The sequence below is a fragment of the Perca fluviatilis genome, chromosome 15 (genome assembly GCF_010015445.1).
Source record: "Perca fluviatilis chromosome 15, GENO_Pfluv_1.0, whole genome shotgun sequence".
Lineage (NCBI taxonomy): Eukaryota > Metazoa > Chordata > Actinopteri > Perciformes > Percidae > Perca > Perca fluviatilis.
In genome coordinates, this window is record NC_053126.1 from 10,618,379 (window position 1) to 10,638,330 (window position 19,952).

The 19,952-nt window shown below is 40.7% G+C and overlaps 2 protein-coding genes across 2 annotated transcripts; both read left to right on the plus strand.

The window, feature by feature from the left end:
* Positions 1 to 274: 274 nt before the first annotated feature.
* On the plus strand, positions 275 to 6,162 carry ankrd40 (ankyrin repeat domain 40). Its single transcript, XM_039825338.1, has 5 exons — positions 275 to 848; positions 1,501 to 1,649; positions 1,888 to 2,532; positions 3,152 to 3,333; positions 3,484 to 6,162. Exons 1-5 carry the CDS (start codon positions 715 to 717, stop codon positions 3,625 to 3,627), a joined length of 1,254 nt encoding a protein of 417 aa, XP_039681272.1. The 5' UTR covers positions 275 to 714; the 3' UTR covers positions 3,628 to 6,162.
* A 3,905-nt stretch (positions 6,163 to 10,067) lies between these two features.
* On the plus strand, positions 10,068 to 14,257 carry wfikkn2a (info WAP, follistatin/kazal, immunoglobulin, kunitz and netrin domain containing 2a). The gene is made up of 3 exons (XM_039825339.1): positions 10,068 to 11,207; positions 11,764 to 12,080; positions 12,293 to 14,257. The coding sequence occupies exons 1-3, from the start codon at positions 10,989 to 10,991 to the stop codon at positions 13,491 to 13,493; spliced, it is 1,737 nt and encodes a 578-aa protein (XP_039681273.1). The 5' UTR covers positions 10,068 to 10,988; the 3' UTR covers positions 13,494 to 14,257.
* The last annotated feature ends 5,695 nt before the right edge of the window (positions 14,258 to 19,952 follow it).

A 19,952-nucleotide genomic window follows, 5' to 3' on the forward strand; every position in this document is an offset into this window, starting at 1 on the left:
ATTTGTGTGACTCAACATGTGGAAATTATTATTATCCCCTGGTTGCATGGTTACCAATAGCCCAGCAACACCAGTGTGCGCGCGCGCGTGCGTGTGTGTGTGCGGGTTTGTGTGCGTGTGTGTGTGTTTATAACAATGATTTCCCCTTTTAATTATTGGAGTTATGAGGAGAACTCGGGACTGGATAATGTCACATCATTTTACATAAAGTCAAGTGGCAACAAAACGCGTCAGATAATTTACAGTATTCATATGGGAACTAACATCTGTGCTCACTGTTGTTACATCTAAAGATGCCCCCCGATGAGGCGGTGATGTTTTTGGCAGCCCACTGACGGAACTCCGACACCACTGACTGATTGAATGAGTGCACTAGTATGTCGGTAGTGGTACTATAACGTGAACAAACAACTGAGATAAATGGCGAGGACGGGACCTACTGTCTATGATTGTGAACGCCAAAGACTCAACACGAAGTTGCATTAGCCGAAGCGATCTGCTGCCACAAGCTAGCACCAAAGACTACTAGCTAGCATCTCGTTGAGCTAGCCAGTAGGTAAGATTAGCCGGGTAGCTAATGTTAGCTGAAAAGTCTATTTTTAGTGGACCTTTGTGCCGTCGGTAGGAACGTCGTTAGGCAATTAGTTTTGACAACTTAATCCGAGAGGATTGTGTGTATCCTATGATCTCGCAGCGCTAGTTGTCTGTACCAAAATGTCCACCACTTCGTTGGATAAAGAATTACAGGAGCGACTGAGAGAGGCGTCTGCCATCGGGGATATCGACGAAGTGCGGACATTGGTGGAGAGTGGAGTAAACGTGAATTCACAGAATGAAATAAATGGCTGGTGAGTGTTTGGACGAGTGCATGTGGTCTTCGACACTTTAAACGCAAGCCGACGAGTGTTGTAAATAATCAGTTGTTGAAAAGTTTAGCGCAGCCAAGTGCGTTGTTCCGGGGATTCAAGCTGGCCAGTGTTATCTTATTAGGCAGAGCAAGGCTCGTTAGTCAGCCAGACATGTCACCTTTTATCCCTGCTTATTTTGGGATGGTTTAAAGTATAAAGTGCCATTATTCTATTCATCTCTAAACAACAGAAGGGACTAGTCACTGTGAAGGAAAGTCAAAGAAAATGTGAATTGGCACGTGGTTGCTCCAGTCATGAAACTACCAAGCCTGTTCTCATTGGCACATATTGTAGATAGTACGTTTATTGATTTAAATAACATAATAGAAAACTGATAAAATAACTTGATTTTTATCACTAAAGTCCATATGTAACACAATTCTGTCAGCATAGAAATAGCATGTTCTGCTGTGATTTACCACTCCAACTTCCTAGTTCAATACACAACCTGTGTGACGACAGGTGGAACTATATAAATGTAAACTTAAACTGATCTCCAACATATGCTGTCTTAAAGTCATTTTATCAGCATATCCACGATGTTTTGTTTCATTGAACTGTGTTCTCTCTCTCTCTCCAATAATCTCAAAAGGACGTGCCTGCACTGGGCATGTAAGAGGAACCATAAGCACATAGTGTCCTACTTACTCAGTTATGGAGCAGATAAAGAAATCCTCACGGCTAAGGATGAGTTGGCCTCACAACTTACATCCAAACCAGAGATCAAACGGCTTTTAGGAGGTAAACTACACACTTCTTACCCTCTTGTTCCCTGTCACGTAATTATTATACGTATTTAGTTTCTACTGGCATGTGATATATCAGTTGCATTCATGGTCCATGTGATACATTGACATGTAATGGACAGGTTATAACCCTGGGTAGCGGTGGTATAAATGTGTCTACTGCTGTTTATGGCTTCTCATTTTGAGCTGTTTTTGAGGAAATAATCCTCTTTTTATGCACATTATTACCACAGTTGAAGTGGAGGAAGTGCCTGAAGTCAAGGAGCCTGAGTTACCAATCATCCCAAACTACCTGTCTAACCCGGCCTTCATGTATTCCAAGATGGATAACCGGTCAGAGATCATCCTGGCACAGCACCTTACACAGAATGGTTCTGGAGAACACGCTGAGGATACGCACAGCGATTCACCCTCCCTTTCACCGACTCATGAGCCTCAGAAGTCACAGAGCCTGCTCTCTGACGTTCCCTCTCCTCCCCCAAACCCTACCACTGACAGCCAAGCCCAGGCTGGGGAATTCATTCCTGTGACTGAGCAAAATGGTGTGTCACCCAGCCCGGCCTCATCCCACAATCACGGCGTTGTTAACTGCACAGTGCCCATGGACCTGTCAGTTGAGCCGCACCTTGTCAACCATGCCGACTACCCGCATGCGGTGGCGCATAATGGCACCGTATGCTCGCCTCCGTTGGCCTCACATAGCCCCAGCTTGGCCAGCAGCAGTGGGAGCCAGGTCCAGGCCCCGGTGGCCGGCGCTAACCCAACTATGAGCAGGCAGCAGTCTATCCCACAGCAGCTGAGCTACGGCCAGGCTGGTGGGCCCATGCCAGCCTTCCAGCCTTTCTTCTTCACCAGCACCTTCCCTGTCAACGTGCAAGGTGAGAGAGAAATCTTGTATTCAGTTATTTCTAACCCCACATCAATATACACGACACAACATGATGATAGGCAAGCGCCATATTACATCATACATATTAGCCTGGCTCTATCCAAAAGTCAAAGGCCAACCTGCGTCTCTAAATTATATTTATTAACACATAACCTGTTTTTTTTGTTTAATATGTTCACAAACAGAAAAGTAGGGCTGGGTATCGTTCAAAAATGTTCGATACCAATACCTTGACTTCAATACCGGCTCCCAAACAATGCTTTTTACGATACCAATTTTATAAAACAAAAAGAAAGTACAACATTACACATGATGGCAAACTTTTTTCTTTTCTTTTTTTTTCTTTTTTTTTTTTCTTTCAGCTCCTACTACGCGAGCCCTGTCTCTGTGCAAAACGTAGAGTTTTTTCCTGTGTGTCTCTACGACGTGTAACGTTAGACAGCCAATCACAAACTTCATTAGATCTTGGGAGAAGCACGCTGCATGCTCATTGCTGCTTCTACACACCCGTCTTCTGCAGTGACTCACCTCGGGCTATGTCCGTCATCTTATTAGAAAGCACAATATCTTTGTTAATAAAGAGGTATCACTCTGGTCCTTTTTTCTAGAGTTGGTGCTGAAGGTGCGTATCCAGAACCCCAACGCTCGGGAGAACGACTTCATTGAAGTGGAGCTGGACCGCCAGGAGCTTACCTATCGTTCCCTTCTGAGGGTCTGTTGCCGCGAGTTGGATATCAGCACTGAGCACGTGGAGAAGATCCGCAAGCTGCCGAACACCATGTTGAGAAAGGTATGGGAAAGAAAAATACAGTATGGCGGTCCATAGAGCTGAAACCATGTGTACAATAAATAATTTCATACTGTTTCTAGACTGTTCCCTCATGAAAATGAATGATTTGCAAGTTAATCTGTTATTGGTTTAAATGTCTTTCCTGTCCAGGACAAGGACGTTGCTCGGCTGCAGGACTTTCAGGAGCTTGAGGTTGTGTTGGAGAAAGCAGAGGGCTTGTCCCTGTTCTCTGGGACTGGGGGCCTAACAGACAGACCCTGCTACAACATGAAGGCGTCCCGCCTCACCTACTAGAGCTACCGCGGAGCCTGAGGTCTCCCCGCTTATGATGGGCTTCTGTAGCTACCCTCAAGCCACCATAACTAGTTGCCCGCCCAGGTTCCCGATTACAGCTTTGTCCGGCTTTGGTGTTTCGCCAATTTCCTAACTGGGATTTGTTTTTTTCAAGTTCTGTAGCTCTTGTCCTCCTCCTGTCCTGCTCTGGCCCTCCTGCCGCTTTAGTGTACCCAACCAGTTGTAAGCAATTACTGATGCATGATGTCCTCGATTATGTGCGAAAGTATTTGGGCCTCTTTCTCCTCTCTTTATCTCTTTCTCTCCTCCCACTCCTGCACTTTGTGCCAAGGCTCCAGTGGGACAAAAGAGGGAGACATTGGCTTGTCTTCCATACGGACTGGACTTAATGGGATCCTGTAATAGCCTTATTTGGACACATCCCTATCCTGGCTGTGGACTATGGTCACAGAGGAAAAGACTTGGTCTGATAAGACAAAGAGCAGAGGAGCAAAAGGAAGGATTTACATAACTCTTACCGATAAGTTCATCATCAGTCCGCAGAATAAGTTGGACCTGCACACAGCAACTTGAATTTCTAGGAAATTGACCTGTAGAGTGCTATCAGATGTTCTAGCTGGCGTACACACTTTCATACATGCTGTAGGCATAAACCTTAGTGTCTTTCCTGCAGAGGGCATCCATTACTGTCCTAATTCTTAAGGTGGCAGTAATCTTACACCAGGTGAGACAAAAGCATCTTTGGACTAATAGTGCTTCTATTTGCTGACTACACATACAGTATGCTTTAATCTATATCCACACAAGGATGGACTGGTTTCCTTTCATATTTAAATCATTCAGTCATACACTGTGGAAAAAGAAATCATTAGTTCTATTTGAATTGTTCTCTTTTCATGTCGGACATAAAAAGTAGAGATAAATGTGCAGCAACTCATTTTTATTTTCTACAGCGCATTAGCACTTCTGCTTTGCAGGGCAAACTGTTAGGTTCAGTCAGCATAACACTAAAACTGTCAACTGTGAAGTATTTATTTTAAATGTTTTGGGTTGTATTGATTCTTACTAATGAAGCGAGATCATGCGCTTAAGAGTAGCGAGACTTGAGTCCCTGCCAAGGTTGTGTATATGGCTGCCCACTTGATTTATACTTTCATTTCAGTTGCTGTCCTTCTGTTTTAACTGTGATCAGAATCCAAACCAAAAACTAATCTAGCCAGCAAAGATACTAACTGCAGAACAAACTATCACTGCTTCAGGAAAGAATGCAGCTTTTGTTGACGTGAAGAAAAAAAGAAATGGGATACGGCAAAGGACATGATGATCTCGGGTTGTATGATTGAGTGCGTCCTTGTTCCTCCAGCACTAATCAGAATTCTCATTGCTGACACAGTTATCTTTGTCACCCTGTGTCCTCTCAGTTCTATATGGTCAATCTATATGGTGACTAGGTTTCTTTTAAAATATAAATGTATGGCTTCAGTTTGGTTGTTAAAGCCAGTCTAGTGCTAATTTTACATTTGTAATTAAAGAAAATGTTGACGTTAACGGTTTGTATTCCGTCGCTCAGAGACTGTCCGACTCAAACGGAGACTGCCAAGACGACTACACTTAAAACATTCTTATACTGTACATTAAGAATTTAACAGGTCAAGAGGCACAGCCACGTTGTGTCGGACGGTAACATTTTATGCTGCTTTCACCAACACTTTATGTTCCTTTAATTCTCGATGCTGAAGCTCATTTATTTGAAGCAGTGCAGTAGGCGGCCACTACACTTGTCCTACAATCAAAAGGTTTCTTACCCAGTGGTAACTGTTTACTGTTGAAATGTATACCTAAAGCTCTTACTGTATTTGTATGTTTTATGATATATTTTTTATTAATTTGTATAATTTTTTTAACCAGTTAGGCCTGTTGTGTTTGTGTCAAAAAAAAAAGAAAAAGAGTCTTCTATTGTGCAAGAAAGAGTTTAACAATGGGATGTAAAAGTGCTGCGATGCTGTTGTTGAGGCCAAGTGCAATGTGGGAGGAAAAGATTGTTGTGAGAAGAAAGGACTACCAAGAGTGCTTATTTTCTGTTTCCTACTATGTTAAATGCTTGATTAAGTAAAGTTGTGCCACATGTTTAAGGCAGGAGCTTGGTTGAGAAAGTGGGACAATGTATGGACAAACCCCTCCACCGCGCCGTTTGGTGCTCTGGGAGAGTGACCGCAGCATGTTTGAAATGGGTTTTTATAGGATCTTCTTTGATTCTGTGGAAAGGAGACCACTAACATTCTATTTGTTGGGGTTGCTTATTGTTCTAGACAAAGCAGAATACAGTTTGACTTAACCTATGCATTCAGAGTCTGATATTTTTATATCCAGTACGTCCTGTGTACTTGTAGAACTGATCTTAGGCACTGTTAAGCAGTTGCGTTCTTTTGTTCTGGAGACCTGTATCTGTTCTTTGATAAAAGCATGGTGAATTACTTCCCTCTTCTTCTCTCAAATTGACCTTGTGTCTACTAAAAGCATAGTGTGTCCACCTGACCAATTGAAGTCATGAGTTTGATTATCTAATCTTAATGCTCACTTTAAATGAAGGGGCCAGTCACATGTTTAGTTTAGCTTTTGTTGCAGGTTATCCTTTGTTTGTACCTGCATGTGTGTGCTGGATGTTAAACTCCCCAATTAATTTATTGAAATGTATGTTTCAACCGAGAGCCAGTAGAGGGGGCACAAGAGCAAATATTAGATGAGCCACATAGTCATGTCATAATAAGAGGATAGCTTTTTATTTTTTTTATTTTTTTTTGCTTGGATTTAATTAAATTCATAAAAAGTATTTTAAAACCTCCTGTTTGGATACTGGTCCATTTTATTTTTATACTGAAATGCACCACTGTCGAGATGCCTGTCTAGTAGTGTGCTCGGAGATGCACCTTCAGTACTCAAGCTCTTAAGAGAATTGTTCAGAGCTCATTTTGGCCTCAGCATTTACATGCTAATTGACAATTCTAAACTCTTAATAATAATTAAATAATCATTTCCATTCATTCACAAGTAATAAATGAAAATTCTTCTTCAGTGCTGGCACTGATGTCACAAAAGATGATTGCTTGGGAGAAGGATCTTCATTTGTATGACATGGTCCGTTCAAAAGTACATTTTTTTTCAGCTATTGCATGAATTATTTCATTATTGAACACCAAAATAAAAATGAATAGCAAAATATAAAAGTTTAGCAACAGTCACACAAGCTCCTACCTGCACAATGATTCTAATAAACCTGAATAATATATATTTTTAAATATATAACATAACAAAAATGGTTATCAAGCTGAACAATGTGCTGCGCAGATACACAATTTCATGATTGGTTTAGATTTCCTTTAAACTTTATTTAACACGTCAGTGTTTTACCACTTATTAGGTCCATTATTAACGCTAATAAAAAGCCTTTCTGGAAATGTTCCATATTTCAAAGTTCAGTATTGTACCATCCAGCTGTGGTTTTTCACTTTTGACCTGCATTTGCACAACAAGCTGATGTTGTACATTCCCTTATGAACTTAACTAACCAGACATTTTGTTATGTTCCCTTTCTGATTTAAAGAACATAAACAACACCTAAGTTATGGTCGTACTGACACACTTGTGTGTCTGTGGAATCCTTAACCTCTTCAGTGAAATGAATACAATAGTGTTCATGTGGCGAACAGATGTTCAGACACGGCAATCTGGAGAGCACAAATATTGCGTAATGAGCAGAATGGTGCTGACAAAGGTGTGTGTGTGTCTGCGTGTGTCTGTCTGTGTGTGTGTGTGTGTGTGTGTGTGTGTGTGTGTGTGTGTCTATCTGTCCACCGGCATGTTGCGTTGTGTGTCTAGACTAGTGCTGGGGAATCGGCTGAGGAATCAGCTTAGGGCTCTGCTGTGGCTGGATGTGTCTCTCTCCTTTGTTCTGGAGTGAGACACTCATAATAAGCTTAGTATGAACAGTCATAAACACCTTCATTGTTTTGAACCAGCTCCACCAGCTTCCCAGGACCCAGTCATGGGCAAGAGACGCTGTGGACCTGCATGGCCAAGGACCCCTAAGAGCTTTTTACAAATGGAGGCATAAGGCGACGTTACTCGCAGGTACGTGCCTTGGTCGATGTGCTTGGACTATGGCCCTTGGTACAATTTGTGCCCCTCTCTAACAGGCGTAATGCACAAAGCCAATATACAGAGCTGCTTATTTACCACACAAATGCACGCATGACACTGTAAAGCCACCAAGAGATTAACGGTGAGGTAAGACGTACAGTAGCTTATACGTATATATCCCAACAAACCCGTTGGGATACATACGTGAGACCCCGTGAGTGATTTGTCCTTAAATAACGTAGTGAAGCTGGGACTATTGAACAAAGTAGAGAGATTTGGAAGACACCAAAAGAAATGCCGGGGTCATCTAATAAATAGAGTGTGTCAGAAAATGAATTCTTACTTAAGCTGTGAAGCCGACGTACAGCAAATGATTTAAAGGAATAGTTCCAACATTTTGGAAAATTTTGTTATTCGCCTTCTGGCGAAGAGTTTGATGGGAGGATTGATACCAAACTTGTATCGGTCCATTCAATATAAGGCTCCAGCCAGCATCCTGTTAGCTTAGCTTAGCATAAAGGCGTTAAACAAGGGGAAACATCTAGATAACATCTGTAGATAACAAAATAACAAAACCACCCAATGCCAATTCTAACCATCGTAGATTCATCCCTGATGGGGCAAAGCTCATTAATCAAATGTTTTGATTTCTGCTTATAGCCTATCGGTGATTTCTTGCAATTACTGAGGATAACATGATTGTGATATAAAGTATGTGAAAGCACCAGGATCTAGAATCTTTACAGTGCCATTAACCACAAATCTTCATTTTGCAAGAAAATAAACTTATATGGAGACATCGCTTAAGTTGCAATGTTGTTTTGAACCAGGCTCCGAAAGATGGTGTGCACAGAGAAGGTCAAAGTCAAGGTCTGACTGCAGACAATACATGTCCTGAAGGCAGATAGACTGTCGGAGCGCCCTGAATGGGGTCCACCGTGAGGCTTAATTCAATATGTGACATGCCCCATAGCCCCAGTGTCGGCTATGCTGGGAATGCAGGGTCTTTAAGGGTTGAAGGTTAGGGGGGAGTGGGTGGGCTGAAACTGAAAACACAGCCTGACTGTGTTTGTGCATTTGCATGAAATTGAGAGCATGCATACATATATGTGTGTGTGTGTTTTTTTTTTTTTTTTTTTTTTTTTTTTTTTTTTTTGTGTGTGTTGTTGTGTGTGTGTGTGTGAGAGAGGGCTCACAGACACAAACCAGACTAAGACTGCAGGGTTTGGCCTGAGCACTGGGCCCCTTTGGACTCAGCAGGGACTCAACTTGGGAAGCACTGGATAGTCACACACACACACACACACACACACACACACACACACACACACACACACACACACACACACACACACACACACACACACACACACACACACACAGAGCGTGGCTACTAAAATGTTTAATTTGTTCATCTAAAGATAAAGATAGATCTGCTTTTTAACATCAGCAAAAACTGTTTATTATATTATAATGAGTTTTGTGTCACTTTTTGGTCAAAACTAAAGCATAATCCTTTTTTTCTGTTCATGTTCACGACCAAACAGACCACCAGCCTATTTGTTTTGTTTTGAAGCCCCCTTTTCTGCAACTCTTCCTGGAATTGGCTTTTGGGGAACAATCCGGCTTTTCACAACATGATATCAAGCTGTCTGTACTACTTGTAACTTCTTACATGTCAATATTGTGATAGCATGAGCCCGGTGAGTCGAATCGCATTCCATTGTAGACTGCATTGAGTTTTCTGGACATTTTACAACACATACAACAAACATATTAAGGATGCATGTTTCATCATTTGAGTCAGTTTCTGAATGGTACATTATGGGATATCAGACAATATAGAATCAACCACAGTTCAGTAGATAGATAGATACTTCATTGATCCCCAAGGGGATCAGTAGGCTATTATGACTAAATGGTGTATCCAATATGGCAGAAATTGAACTGGTTTTGTCTAAAATATTATGTTTTTAAAAGGTTGGATTCTGCAACAGACAGCTCAGATATTACGGGCCAAAACACAGAAGTGGCTGTGGCACCATCATCTGGTGCACCAGAATAATTGTTATCACTAATGTGGAAAGTTTGGCTGCTGTTGTAGTTTTTACGGTACAGAAACCTTTAGAGAAAAAGAAGATGAGGAGGTAAGTAGGAGGGTTTTTACCCCAATGTTATCACTGCACACAATGTAGCATGGTACAACATAACGTACAAAAACCACATCAATTAATAATAATTGTAATTAAACTAAAATCTATTTTAAATGAACATATTGGTTACTTAATGGCAGAAGCAACCCCAACAGGATCTCCAAATAACAAAGACTAGAAGACTAGTGTGTTTGGTGCCATCTTCTGGAGACTGACATTTTGTTCAGATGGAAAGGAGAGACTTTAGTGTAAACGGTGCTAAATGATAATGCAGTATTATAGTGCACAGTATTGTCACACAGTGCTGTTTTAATTTGGTGCATATTAACAAGACAGACAAAGTTTTTTTTTATTGCAGACATACTCAAAGCGTCTTCTAATATCAGAACACAATAATAACTTTGCTAAAATGAAAGATGTAGTCTATCAGCACTGATAAATAGAAGTATATGACTGTAACACAAAATGTAGCCATTTGTATAGATTATATTCAGTAGCTTGTATCTTTACACGTTTTTGTTTAAATGTGCGAACATCAAAAATGTTTAATTTTTACACTAATTTTATAATAAGGTATCAACTATTCTTTTTAGAGTATTGCTAAATATCTTCTTCTCCTTTGCAAGCTAAGGGTTAAGGCAGCCAGCGCCTTGCGCACAGGTGTCTTGCCAGTCCTTTATGAAACAGCGCCTGCAATCTGCTGGCGAACTTTCTTTTTTTTTTTCTTTAATTAAGTTGATCATAACTGTAACTCAGCTGGGATTTTCTGTCCCACTAGACAGGCCACTGTAATTCATGTAGTTAGATCTTAAGTGGGTTTGCTGGCCGTAGCCCTAATCTCTCGCAACTATTAAACGTGGAGCGACTAACCTGGAGTGCTCTCCACATCGAGACCGGTCCTGCACGCCCTTGTTTCGCTGCTTTTGTGCCGCATGTGATTCCAGTTGTTAGAAAACGAATTACGCGAGAGTTTGGACATAGTCTCAAGAGTTCTCCTCAAACTTTTAAGTCGTGTTCAACTTCTTGCATTTTCAAGATTTTTTTTAGCGTCCATTCTGTTACGCGTCGGATATGTGGTGGATGCTGTTTCCACGATGGATTTGGTTTCTTCTGGGACATTGTTATACCATACTCCTTTATATGGACAGCTGCCGCGTGAGAGCAATGCCCATGCCCATGTCTGTGGCAAAAGTGGTGTACTCTCACGCAGGTCTGTGCCCGAATGACCTGAACCCCAACCTGTGGGTGGATGCTATGAGCACCTGCATGCGCGAGTGCGAATCTGACCAGGTGAGTTGACCTGCAATTGACCGTGATGTATAGCCTGCTGCATGTGAAATGTGTAGACAATGGGGCATAGACGCATTTTGTTTGCTGTCGAAGCATCTGGGCACACAGTCTGTTATATCCTTTAGTCGACCAGGATCTAAATAAATAATAAACAGCTCAATTACCACTTATTATTATTATTATTATTATTATTATTATTATTATTATTATTATTATTATTATTATTATTATTATTATTCCAACAATTCCTTTTTCACTGTGCATGAGTTGCTGCATGGAGAATTAAAAGAAAAACATCGGGCAGAAACACAATTCAACAAATATATTCTTGGGGTTATGTAATGTTAAAAATGTTACGTTTTAATTGCATTTGCTTCCTCAACGTCAATACTCATCCACATTGAAAACATTTAAAGAACCCTCTGAGCTAAATTCCTCATAATGAAATCTGCATGTCAGCATGTTTTGTTAAGAAGGATTTTACTAAGAATTATGCATTATTTGAACTGAAACTGTATCTCAACTGTAAACAGTATTTTTTATTTTCCAACTTTAGGACTGTGAGACATTTGAGAAGTGCTGCCCTAATGTATGTGGCAACAAGAGCTGTGTGGCATCACGCTATATAGACGTCAAGGGCAACAAGGGCCCCATTGGAATGCCAGAGGGCGCCACCTGCGACAAGTTCATGTGCTCTCAGCAAGGGTCCGAGTGCGACATCTGGGATGGCCAGCCTGTTTGCAAGTGCCGGGACCGCTGTGAGAGAGAACCCCACTTCACGTGTGCGTCTGACGGCATGACATACTATAACAAGTGCTACATGGATGCCGAGGCCTGTTCCAAGGGTATCTCTATTTCTGAGGTCACCTGCAGGTAACATGTTAAGTATTTTAGATCTCTACTTGTTTGTTTTTGGTGTGATGAGGTAAAGTTGTCTCGTTTTAGTGCTCAAAATAAAGACATTTGATTGCATAGAAAAATAAATTCATTCTGTGTGTAATATGTCAGTATAGTAATTAAAGAAGAGCCTTTGACACATCCTGGCTCTGATTAATTCTTTTCTTATTCGACCTACCTACCTACAGGTACCACCTGACCTGGCCAAACACCAGTCCAATCCCAGCAGAGACAACATTACATCCTACCACCGCCCTCCAGACCACCCTCCCAGCTGACATCCAGCTCCCCACCATACACAGCGGCCCCACCCAGCTGGCTGTTTTTGTGGGTGAGACAGCTAGCTTCCTGTGCGATGTCTCTGGGAAACCACATCCGGAAATCACCTGGGAGAAACAACTGAAGGGCAAAGATAACACCATAATGAGACCTAATCATGTCCGAGGCAACGTTGTGGTCACTAACATTGGCCAGCTGGTCATATACAATGCGCAACTTCAGGATGCCGGCATCTATACGTGTACAGCCAAAAACGTTGGGGGAAGTGTATCGTCACACTTTCCCTTGGTAGTGATCAGGAAGGAGGCGAAAGGTAAGAATGGAGAGGGGAATAGTACCAACCTGCCGTTTTCAGCTGAAGAGTGTCTTAAAAGTCCAGACACAGATGGCTGTGGAGAAGAGAGCATGAGCTGGTACTATGAACCAAAGAGGAACAATTGCTTCACCTTCACCTACAGTCAGTGCAATAAAAACCGTAACCATTTCGACACCTATGAAGCCTGCATGCTGTCATGCGGAGGAGAGCTGGCGGCTCCGTGCAGCCTACCGAGCCTCCAAGGGCCTTGCAAAGCATACGAGCCTCGCTGGGCTTACAGCAGCGGCCTCAAAAAGTGCCAGTCCTTTGTGTACGGAGGGTGCGGTGGCAACGAGAACAACTTTGAGTCTAAAGAGGCCTGTGAAGAGATGTGTCCCTTTCTGAAAAACCACAACTGCAAGATATGTAAACCCCGAGCCAAGATGGTCACCAGCTTCTGCAAAAGTGACTTTGTGATCCTCGGGCGTGTGACCGAGCTGACGGAGGAGCAAGAGTCTGGCCATGCTTTGGTGACAGTAGAAGAGATCTTGAAGGACGAGAAGATGGGTCTGAGGTTTTTTGGCAAAGAGCCCCTGGAGGTGACTCTTCTGAACATGGACTGGAACTGCCCGTGCCCCAATATCACTACAGCCGACGGGCAGCTCATCATCATGGGGGATGTTCAAAATGGCATGGCCGTTCTGCAGCCCGACAGCTTCGTAGGCTCCTCCAGCACTCGTAGAATCAGGAAGCTTCGCGAGGTTATTCACAAGAAAACCTGTGATTTCCTTAAAGATTTCTCTGTCGTCCAGTAGTCTCTTAAAGTCTCACACTCACTAAAAGTCTTTTGTCTCATGTTTTCTGATTATTCCAAGCTCCAGTGACCTCACTCACCAGTCTGAATGACTGCCAGTAAACATAAAACATAACTTATCTGTAACATTGGAGGTTTTGTTGCCTGATTCAGATGGTTTTTCTTGTCTTACTTTGTTCCTTATTGCTCAATAGATCCCTCCTCGTAGTTTTTGTTTTTGACACTGATCATTTTTTATCAGTTTTCATTCATGATTTCTTCAAAGATGCTGTGTCAACATGGTCCTAATCGCTCTTTTTTTTAAATAAGAATCAAGCTTGCACCTAGGGCACACTGTCTGGAAAAGGTGCAGGTAGAATAGCCCCAAGCATTTACCCTGTACAAAGTATTTAATCTTTAGTAAACTGTTTACTAAAAAAGTATTATAGATTTCCTTTCCAAATGTTATCTTGAATACACTAATACCATTCATTTTAAAAATATGTTTAAATATTAGTAGGCTATGTTTGCTTTATGTTTTTGTGGGTTATCCCAAGATAGACAGTGTGTAACATCTGTCCGCACTTGAGCTCACAATAATGCAGTTTGAACCCTCAGTTTATTTACCAGAATCAAATAAGCTCTTTGGTTTCATATTTTGTGGAATCCATTTTCATAAGTTTTAATTTACAATACAGAATATGTATGTGGACTTCTGTACTATGTATTTATTTTTCTTGATCTATTTGATATGGCCATTTGATATATATGTATATCTCTCTCTCTCTCTCTATATATATATATATATATATATATATATATATATATTATATATATATGTATATATTACATTACAGGCCAAAAGTTTGGACACACCTTTTAATTTAATTTTTTTTTTTTTTTTTTTTTTTTTTTTTTTTTTTTGTAGATTCTCACTGACGGCATCAATACTATGAATGAACACATATGGAATTATGTACTTAACAAAAAAGTGTGAAATAACTGAAAACATGTCTAATATTTTAGATTCTTCAAAGTAGCCACTCTTTGCTTTTTTATTAATAAGGGAAAAAAATCCACTAATTAACCCTGACAAAGCACACCTGTGAAGTGAAAACCATTTCATTGAGAGAACACCAAGGGTTTGCAGCGCTATCAAAAAAAGCAAAGGGTGGCTACTTTGAAGAATCTAAAATATAAGACATGTTTTCAGTTATTTCACACTTTTTTGTTAAGTACATAATTCCATATGTGTTCATTCATAGTTTTGATTGAGTTTTGATTGAATCTACAATGTAAATAGTCATGAAAATAAAGAAACACATTGAATGAGAAGGTGTGTCCAAACTTTTGGCCTGTACTGTATATATATATATATATATATATATATATATATATATATATATATATATATATATATATATATATATATAGGCAGAAAGTCTCTGTGAATCTAATTACATAGAGAGCAGATGTATTTTTATTAATCTATATCTATATATTTTAGTGTTTATTAATTCTTTTATGAATATAAAGGCAAAATGAATAAAGATTATTTAGAAAATACTACATATGTTCTTGCTTTGTTATGTTGTGCTGTTCCCTATGTTGAAGACAAAATACCCAACATGCTCACAACTTATCAAAAGGCTTATGCAGGCAGTGCATCCCTCCATCCATGTCCTCCTCCTTCCACTTGTATTTCACACACACAGGGCCTAGTCTGAAGCAGGTCACATTCCAGCCCAGCTGTGGTGGCCCGCAGAGCTGTGTGTTGTGTTGTGTCTGGGTCTGGGGCCCTCGCATAGCACACACCCCACCGGCCATCTATTGGCCTTGCGCGGCCCCTTTCATGTGCAAGAGGCCGGGGTGAAAGGGAAGAGGAGGAGGAGGAGAGGGATGTCGACTAATTCTCTCTCTCTTAGTCACTAAGTTGGCCACATCTGTGTTAAAGGAGCATCATAGAGAACAGTGAGAGGAATGGAAAGAGAGTAAAAAGTGAAGTAGAACTTGGGGAACATAAGCTCTATAGAGCTTGAAGTTTTCCTTATCTACATATATACAACATCATTCTGTAGAATGTCTAGCTTTCCGTGCTAGTGTATGTGAAAGAGATTAAGACATTAGACAAATACATACATTAAAGATGCAAACAGTTACAATGTCAAGTGAGAAAATTTAGGGTTGACAAATGGGATACATTAACCACAAAATGATTCACCGGGACCAGCAGGGCATCCAGGAAACAAAACATAAGGAGCCAACTAACCAGTGAATTTTTCCCTCTTCCCTCTTCCCCCTTCCCCCTCTGCCCTTATGTCCCCTTCTCTAACCCCCTTCCTCAGCCCTCATCCTCAGTTGTCTGCCCACTCAGGCTGACAGACAACCAGCCTTGAGTGGCGACCTCCGACCCCGCTAATGAAAAAGAGGCCACCAAGAAAAAGGCCACTTTCATTAGAACTGTTGACAAGTGTTAAGTGACTGGCTTAGCTCCAGACTAGCTCCGCACAACCCCCTTGATGCTCTACACATCACAGCCCGGCTGCTGATTTCAGTATCAAGTTCACTTAGAGACCACCAGCCAGGCAGCCTGCCAGACAGACCATAATAATAAGCCAGACAGCCACAGGCACAAAGGGAGTGGGGGGGTGGGCACAATGCCCTCAGTGACACAGCATCCGTAAGAAACTTGTTGGTATTCAATGGGACGGTTGACTTTCTCCTACGATAACTAATACACAAAAACTGCATTGATTGTACATTAATTGTCTTTCTCAGGAAATTGACGTGGTTTTCACAAACTTGGATGGAAAATTTAGGGGCCAAGCCATGCATTCTTCTTCCTTGTCAAAGCCTGTCGCCTACAATACCCACAATGAAACTCAACTACATTCATCAGTCTGCTGTGGTGAATCCCTCCACATACAATCTACTGTGCGTACTAAGAGCGATTTGCAATGTGTGAGAAACAAAGTCCACTGTGAAATTTTCTTTTTCTCGAAGACAAAAGTACTAGTAGTAAAGGCATTAGAGAAATATTTTAACATAAGAAGAAAAAAGCTAAAGATATGGAGAAAGAGAAAAAGGGGGAGTGAGGCTGGAGCAGAGAGACTCACTTTACATGCAGGTGGTTCATCTTTGTAAGTGTGCACACAGTGAGGTAAACTATACGCTCGCTCACACAAGCATATGCACAAGGACATGCAAGTATGGAAAGCCAAGTGGACCATAAACTAAGTTGATCATGGAGCAAATGGTGGAGGACAGCGGGGTGCTTAAGACTACTGGGTGACGTTTAGACAGGTGAGTAACGTTACAACAACAAACAGGATGTGACTCTCTTCAGAGGAGAATGTCAACAGTGCTTGTTTTTGCTATAATATGTACACACATATTAGATAGATAGATAGATAGATAGATAGATAGATAGATAGATAGATAGATAGATAGATAGATAGATAGATAGATAGATAGATAGATAGATAGATAGATAGATAGATAGAAAAACTATATTACTGTGTTTTGTGCAATCAATATAGTTGTCCACTGGGTGGCAGCATAACACTTAACAAAGCTGGTGACTAGAGTGAGAGTACTGTAAACTTGCCTAAGCATAACTGTTGCTTATCTCTCTGATATGTGTCATATCAATCATGAGCAAAAATACACAAAATAAAATATTAATCTTAATGAGTCAGTTTAATTCATATTTTGCCATCAATCATTTACATATAACACAAAAGAATCTGCATATGAAATGAGAAGATTCCACTTCCTCGATGTTTCAGAAATCTTCTGAAAAAGGAAATATAGTTGGATAAGTGAGATCAAAGCACTAAACTCAAGAAAAAAAAAAAACAGTTTGCACTGGAAACAGGTTGAAGTAAAGCAGATTTTTACTTCATGTGAATATTGTTTTGGCTTTTACAGTACATCTCAGCTTAAAAACTGATTGTATTGTAATTTCCTATCTATTACACACTCACACACACACACACACACACACACACACGGTCTCACTTGCCCGATAAATGCCTCCACAAGCAATCAGCCAGATGGGTTGGTAAATTGTGCCCAATGCACGGGATGAACCACAATAGCAGCTCTCTAGGGCACAGCTGGTCTGTGTGTTGGGTTAGACTAAAAATTGTCCAGATGGGAAGGAATAGAGAAGGGGATAGAAAGACAGAAAGTCATAAATTACCAAGATAAAATGTGGACTACCGGCACTCTCCATTCATATACTCTATAAACCCATGCATGCATGTGCACACACATACAAAGTGAGTGCATGGGTGCAGTGGACTATGAAGATTCCTTCTCCTATCCCTAACCTAGGTCCAGCAACATTAGTCACACAGAGGACATTTCATTTAGCAGAGAAATTACAGGTTTTTTTTTTGCATTACATGGATAAATGAACAGGCACACACACAAAAAGTACAAGCTTGGTTTTCTCATATAAATCTTATACACACGTTGACAATTGTAGTGGCTCTCACTTGCTTATTATGTAGGACAGGTGAAGGAGGGTTGGTGGTAAACATAAGGTCTGCATGCTTGCAAATGACTGGTTAACAATGTGGCAAGGTGTGCTGACAGAAGAGGGGAAGTGGGGGACATGGAGGATGGGAGATGAAACATGATATGATAGGAAACTGAACTGAACTGGCTAATCAAGAAAGGTAAGGAGACAGGAGAAAGGAGAAGAGTTCTGAGGGAGGAAACAGGAGTAGAGGGTACAAAGGTATAAGGGGGGGGCTGGGATGAGTGAACGATGAAGGCAGAAAGGTCATAGTAGCATAAGGAGGGTGTAAATTGTCCAGAACATAAAACTGCTGCTGTCGACTCTAGGGGATTCTCCCCCCCCCCCTTATCTTTCTGCTTTCTAAAAATAGTACCTTCTCAATGTAGGGGGAAACTAGGACACAGTTACCTTTCACATCTCTCCTATATACATATTGCAGATAAATAGACCTTAATAGGGAATGCATTGGAGACACGTTTAGACATAAATTTATATCTGACCTGTCATTTTAGGTTGATTTAGTCAGTGTTTTATGATAATCTATAATATTCTACATTCTACTATAAGATTGCAGCTCTTGGTGGATAGAGGGACTCTACTGGTTGCATTAAATTGCAATTAAGTTGCCATAATTGGATTTTTAACACTAAGACTATGATATACATCAGCAATAAACGGTGTGTAATATATTAATGTTTCAAAGACTCAATAGTGCACAGCAGCAGTGCACAGCAGCCTCTTATGTACATTTTTTTATTTTTTGTAGACAAAATGCGTTCTTTGTTTAAGACTATAGAATTAAAAATACCATCGGAATGAGCCGAAATCTATATCAACTGTTTCAAACGTAATTTTTTTCTGTGATAATAAAAGTAATCAGGTGGCAGCTGCATTTCAGGCATTCAGGAGATTCACTTATAATATATAATTTTATATCCTCCATGTACCCTCTTTAGCATGAATAATAACCATGTTATTGATGAGGAATAGCAATTTTCTCCATTAGATACAGCTTTGCATGATGCACTGAACAAACATGTATCTTATTATCAAATATAGTGAGGTTAGTGCATTAAATACTACTTGAAATGTAAACATGTAATTGTACATGCCACGACATGCAACTAAACATTTATCAGTATGCTGACATGTAGAAATAGATTCAAACCCATGACAACCAGTACAGAATAAAAACAGAAACATCCTGAGATTTTAGTTCATAGTTACAAACGGCCAGTAAAGTAAGCTATCATGATAAAAACCTGACTTCATCACTCAGCACAACTTTTACATCTACTTCATTACCATTTACTGTATGTGTATTTTATTGCATAGATCGTAAAATATGGTTAGGAACTAGCCAAAGTCTGCTAGCCATCATCCACCATGACACACATTGGCATGGTTAGAAACTAGGCAAAGTCTGCTAGCCATCATCCACCATGACACACATTGGCATATATGCACACATTCTAAAACATAAACACACATGGGACCTGTATGCATTGTTTTATAACAATGCATTGTAAGTACTTCTTTCCCCAAAAATCTATGCCTGAGGCTTTCGGTTTGTAAAATTCAGATGTGCTGCCAATGTAGTCAGGCAGACTGTCTCTTTAATGAGATGTCACACCACCAGCCTGTTGTTGATTTATGTCATATAACACTCGCTGATACATACACCCACACAAATGCATTATGCACACACACACGCACGCACGCACGCACGCACGCACGCACGCACGCACACACACACACACACACACACACACACACACACACACACACACACACACACACACACACACACATTCCTTGTCTGTTTCTTCTGTGTACGGACAAATCAGTTCGAATTTCAGAGACAATGCAGATACAAAATTGTCGGATTTAGCCTGTGTGAGCAGAGATAGACACTCTGTGAGAAAAAGACAAAAATCAGTTTTAGTTCCAGTT

Coding starts and splice junctions, on each gene's coding strand:
- ankrd40 (XM_039825338.1), top strand. CDS start 715: ATGTCCACCACTTCGTTGGATAAAGAATTACAGGAGCGACTGAGAGAG. Junction 1,650..1,887: donor GATCAAACGGCTTTTAGGAG/GTAAACTACACA, acceptor TTATTACCACAG/TTGAAGTGGAGGAAGTGCCT. Junction 3,334..3,483: donor CGAACACCATGTTGAGAAAG/GTATGGGAAAGA, acceptor TTTCCTGTCCAG/GACAAGGACGTTGCTCGGCT.
- wfikkn2a (XM_039825339.1), top strand. CDS start 10,989: ATGTGGTGGATGCTGTTTCCACGATGGATTTGGTTTCTTCTGGGACAT. Junction 11,208..11,763: donor GCGAGTGCGAATCTGACCAG/GTGAGTTGACCT, acceptor TTCCAACTTTAG/GACTGTGAGACATTTGAGAA. Junction 12,081..12,292: donor ATTTCTGAGGTCACCTGCAG/GTAACATGTTAA, acceptor ACCTACCTACAG/GTACCACCTGACCTGGCCAA.